This window comes from Mus pahari, chromosome 8, assembly GCF_900095145.1.
Source record: "Mus pahari chromosome 8, PAHARI_EIJ_v1.1, whole genome shotgun sequence".
Lineage (NCBI taxonomy): Eukaryota > Metazoa > Chordata > Mammalia > Rodentia > Muridae > Mus > Mus pahari.
In genome coordinates, this window is record NC_034597.1 from 22,273,549 (window position 1) to 22,278,747 (window position 5,199).

General features: G+C 48.4%; 2 protein-coding genes across 4 annotated transcripts in view; one reads left to right on the forward strand and one right to left on the reverse strand.

The window, feature by feature from the left end:
• Nucleotides 1-945: 945 nt before the first annotated feature.
• Nucleotides 946-2,781, reverse strand: Spcs1 (signal peptidase complex subunit 1). The gene is made up of 4 exons (XM_021203119.2): nucleotides 2,322-2,781; nucleotides 1,963-2,022; nucleotides 1,797-1,883; nucleotides 946-1,341 (listed from the first exon to the last, which is right to left on the reverse strand). Exons 1-4 carry the CDS (start codon nucleotides 2,535-2,537, stop codon nucleotides 1,216-1,218), a joined length of 489 nt encoding a protein of 162 aa, XP_021058778.1. The 5' UTR covers nucleotides 2,538-2,781; the 3' UTR covers nucleotides 946-1,215.
• The window catches only part of Glt8d1 (glycosyltransferase 8 domain containing 1), a 13,825-nt gene continuing 11,143 nt past the window's right edge, over nucleotides 2,518-5,199 (forward strand). Inside the window, exon 1 of one of the 3 annotated variants that reach the window (XM_021203118.2) lies at nucleotides 2,518-2,548. The gene's annotated coding sequence lies outside the window, so the exon portion shown is untranslated. Of the gene's footprint in view, nucleotides 2,549-2,961; nucleotides 2,998-3,033; nucleotides 3,101-5,199 lie in introns of those variants that run through there. The other 2 variants (XM_029541396.1, XM_029541394.1) reach the window with 2 other exon arrangements.

The following is a 5,199-nucleotide window of genomic DNA, read 5'->3' on the forward strand; positions in this document are numbered from 1 at the left end:
TCCAGGACAGCTAGGGCTACACAGAGAAACCCTGTCGCGAAAAACAAAAAACAAAACCAAAAAAAAAAAATGAATTGAACCAGGTCCTCTGGAAGAACAAGCCAGTGCTTTTAACCGCTGAACCATCTAGCCAGCTGACTTAGTTTGGGTTTTATTGCTGTGAAGAGACAACCATGACCAAGGCAACTTTTATAAAGCACACTTAATTGGGGCTGGTTTATAGTCGCAGAGGTTCAGTCTGTTATCATCATGGCGGAAGGCATGGCAGCCTCCCGGTGGAAATAGTGCTGAGAAGGAGCTGAGAGTGCTCCATCTTCATCTGAAGGCAGCAGGAGAGACTGTTTCTTCCACATTGGGCAGAGCTTGAGCATTAGGAGCCCTCAGAGCCTGCCTACACAGTGGCACACTTCCTCCAACAAGGCTACACCCACTTCACACAGGGCAAGGATATTCAGACCACCAGTCCTTGATTTTTAATTCTACCTGGGTGTTTCTAACTACTAAATCAAAAAAAAAAAAAAAAAAAAAAAAAAAAAAGCCCTGTTTCAAAACACCAAACCAAACCACAACTCACCCTTAAAACAGTGCTAAGGCTCATAAAGGAATGTGAGACTTGGATACTTATAAATAGGACTCTCCAGGCTGGAGATAGCTCAGTGGATAAGAGCACTGACTGCTCTTCTGAAGGTCCTGAGTTCAAATCCCAACAACCACATGGTGGCTCACAACAACCCATAATGGGATCTGACATCCTCTTCTGGCGTGTCTGAAAACAGCTACAGTGTACTTATGTATAATAAATAAATAAATAGGACTTTCCATATGCCAGGTGTGGTAGCATATGCCTGTATTCCCAGCACTTTGGGAAGGTAAGGCAGGATTTCGAACTTGGACACAGCCTAGTCTACATAGTGAGAACCCAATGCAAAAAGAAAACAAATGTAGTACAAGTTATGAGGTGTTTATTCATTATACACACTGGAAAGAAGCATTTCATACTTGTATCTCCTGTTCTCCATAACAAGCTTATGAAGAGATGGTATAAAATAGTCATAACTTAAAATACATTTGGATTAGAAATGAAGCCAGGACAATAGATGTCTACACAGCTGTGCTGTAAGAACATAGGCGGTTTAAGCTCATGTTTTAGTTATGAAAGCAATTCAGCTCATCTCACAGGAAACAAAAGCAGGTGCTGAATCGTGAAAGTCCCAATCAGTTATTTTTAGCATGCCTCTTAATTTTTCTGTCCCCTGATTTCTTGTCTTCTGTGCCTAAGTCTTGAACAGGTAACCACTTTAGGGGATGGCGGCGGTAGATAGGCCACGGAGGAAGTGTCAGCTAGATCAGAACAGGGAAAAAGGCAGCATTTATTTCCATTCAAGGTCTAAATGATCATTAAGTATGTCTGATCCCCAAATAACCACCATGCTAAAGATTAACAAACTAATGAGACAAAATATGTCAGGGGGTGAGAACAAGCCTTAAGTGTTTACACATACCAATTTTAAGAACTAAAAGAAATGTGAGGGCAGCGCAAGCAAAAGTATGAAGACCCTGGCATATTCATCTTACTGCCTAGAGGAGATGCAAAAGAAAACTAGAAATCTCTACACTTTTATGTAGAGCAAGCCATCTGACACAACATTCTACTTTTCAAATAATAGAAAACAGAAACATTAATGGGAAAGATGAACAAAGAAGTGATTCTGATTCTCATTAGTAGGTCCAACCAAGTCTCCTGAGTCAGAAAAACTTATGCTGCTGCTAATACTCAAATACCACAAATGCCTTACCAAACACGAGAAAGCAAATCCGGCCATAACTATGTAGACAGTCCACCCAAACTGTTCAGCCACGTACCCGTAGATAAACCCAACTATCTGAAAAGAAACAAAGTATATAAAATGCAGTCAAACCAAAGGAGGCGGGGTTAAGAATTAAAGGTAATGCAATACTTACTGCAGAAAAAAGAATAATCCCCTGAAACATCTGTTCAGCTAGTTTCTGCCCCTTGTAATCCTGGGGACGAAAAAGAAGGGGAAGAGTTGGTCCTACCGCCAACGGACTGCAATTCTTGTAGGGAACTGTGTTGGCATAAGGCAGCACTCAACACCAGGAGGGCCCGAGAGTAAAGAAGCAAAAATGTAATTTCCCAGGGAAACTTGGGCATCTTAACAGACCACGGGAAAGGGGATCCATTCTGGGGAAGAGAAGGGAAAGTGAAGCCAATCTTTGGGGTGGCTCCGGTGGAGGTGAGGGGCTTAGAAGTCGCTAGGCTCCAAAGAGACGTGCGGGGGATCTGGGACGCGCGTCCTCACCATCTGGGTGGGCAGCGAACTCAGGTGTTCCAGCATGGTGGCCGAAGACCGATACCGACAGCGAAACGGACGTAGCCGATTATTAAGGAGTAAAGCTTGCGGGGGTCGACACCGAGGACAGGCAGGCCGATCAGCCGAGCGCTTCACTTCGCCTGTGGCCCCGGAAGCGGATGTCTCCGACGGGCACGGACAACCCCTGGCCCCGCCCCGCGCCATCGACCAGGGAGGTACGCCTCTTCGCTTTCCTAGAACCCTGTACACTGCTCACGAGGGCTGGGGCAGCGGCCTGGCCGGAGCATCGTGCACCGGCCAGCGCTCCTGGCCGCCCGGAGTTGTAATTGCGGCGGGAATCACTTGCGGGCTGCGCCTCCCCAGTTTAACGGCCGCCGGCGAGCTCCACGTCTCCATAGCGACGGCCTTTTCTCAGGGAGGACCCCGGCGACGGGGTTGCCCCGTGGCGCCTGCTGCGCCTGGCTCTCTGGCAGAGGGAGGCGCGGTCAGACTAGGAGTTGTGGCCCTACGTGGCTGCTGCAGAGCTCGCCAGCCAGTGGGCCACGGCCAGAGAGCAGCGGACGCGGGCGGCCCGGCGGTGGGCCGGGGCCTGGGGCCTGCGGAGCGAGCGCTGAGCTGGCGGGGCGGGCCGGGGCGTGGGCGGCGGCCACTCCTCCCGGCGCAGGTAAGGGCGGGTGCGCCCCGCTTCGGAAGGCGACCGATGATTCGTCTGACGCCACTCTAACCTGACCTGTCAGTGCGTGGCGGGATCCCCGGAGCTCCTAAGCGTAAGGAGACTACTAATGACCCCTAGAGTTAGGGAAGATAACGAAGCCACAGTCTCCAGGGAAAGGAGACTGCCTCGGAGAAGAGCTGCGGGGCAATGGTCGCCCCACATCTCGTGGATTGAGCTTCCGTGCCCTTTGTAGGGGGGTCCCAAATTCGGCCCAACTTTTTGGTTGCGGGTTTCCATGGCTCATTCCCAGGCCAGTCCCTCTTGGTAAAGACCAGCCAAGGGGAAAAAAAAAAAAAAAAAGACCAGCCAAGGGTTTCCCTTAACCCTGTCTGTCTGTCTGTCTGTCTGTCTGTCTGTCTGTCTGTCTCTCTCTCTCTCTCTCTCTCTCTTTCTCTCCTCCCTCTCCCCTCTCCCCCCTCCCCCTCTCCCTCCTCCCCCCTCTCTCCCTCTCTTCCCTCTCCCCTCTCCCCTCTCTCCTCTCGACAGGGTTTCTCTCTCTGTATATCCCTGGCTGTCCTGGAACTCACTCTGTAAACCAGGCTGACTCAGAAAATCCGCCTGCCTCTACCTCTACCTCTGCCTCCCAAGTGCTGGGATTAAAGGCGTGCGCCACCACGCCCGGCTTAACCCTGTCTTTCAAGGGTTGTGTGTATTTCAAAAGCGTGAGCCCTTCCTTCATGACTGAGCTAGATGGGATGCTGAATTCAGACAGACCATTCTGGGGATCCCTACCTCTGGGGCCATCTGCCTCTGTGGACTCTGCTGTGCATGCAGAGTCGGGCACAGATGGCGAGATGCTAGACACTCTAGACTGAGAGGTGAGTGGCTGCTGCCAGCATCTACACATCCATGGAGCTACCAATCCCTTAATTAATTAATTTTGATTAGTACAGTTGTGACTTAGAACTTGGAAACTTGGAGTGTGTCAAGGAAGATGTCTACATCACTCCAGTAATGTGGCTATTGAATTAGCTGTGGGGGAAAAGCACCAAGGTGGTGGAGTTCAGGAAAGTGTAACCTGGGATTGGGGGGAAGTTTCCTAACCATGAAAGACAAGTGGGGCCTAGCCAGTAAAGTGTGTGAAAATGTCCAAGTGTTCTTGTGCTCTGACACCATTCAGAAAAGTGCAGACCCCTGTGACACTGTGGACCTTAGAGCCTGTACAATGAAAGACTACAACAATCTCCTTCCCTGCACTTTCCTTAGTACATATGAATAGGCTCCCATTCCTCAGGGTTGTATCTCTACCAGTACACTTCATAGGATGGGAGTTGTTTTACAGACCATATAGTGTTTGAACTATAAAAAAATGAAAAAAACAAAATGGTTTGCCATGTTCCTTTTGACCCAACAGCTCATTTGGAATCTCATGTTTTTCCTTGTTCTGGAATTTAATGTTTGTGATTATTAAGATTGCAGTAAGAGCTCTTCTTTATTGGAGATCTGAACTCCTCCTTCTTTAATGTATACGAGTACACTGTAGCTGTCTTCAGATAGACCAGAAGAGGGCATCAGAACCCATTACAGATGGCTGTAAGCCACCATGTGGTTGCTGGGAATTGAACTCGGGACCCTGGAAGACAGCCAGTTCTCTTAACTGCTGAGCTATCTCTCTCTCCAGCCCTGAGAGTTTCTTCTAACAGACTAAGGAACCCTCATTGCTGGGAAAGACAGCGTGAGGAGACTTAGATTCTGAAATCAGGTGCTTTTCCTGTGAGTAGCTGGAAAACTTTATCAGCAAGTGCTTCCTGTCACCTGTCTACTTAGAGAAAACGGTTACTTGCTTGAAGCTTGTTTTTTGTGGCCTGCTAACTAGAGTAGCTCAAATACATGTGGCTTCCAATCCGTATACAGTGCAATGTATAACTATCACTGGAACTTAACCAGATAAAACATTGATTTTTGTACCAGCAATTAGCTGGGGTTTGTTGCAATAGGATTGTTTTATTCAGAATTTAACTCAAAGCAGGGAGATGTTAAAGCTGTATTGAATAGCTCCCTGCCAACTTCTGTAGGTAAGACTCAGCCTATGGTATGATAAAGAGAAATACCCGCCTTTAATCCCAGCACTCGGGAGGCAGAGGCAGGCAGATTTCTGAGTGTGAGGCCAGCCTGGTCTACAAAGTGAGTTCCAGGACAGCCAGGACTATA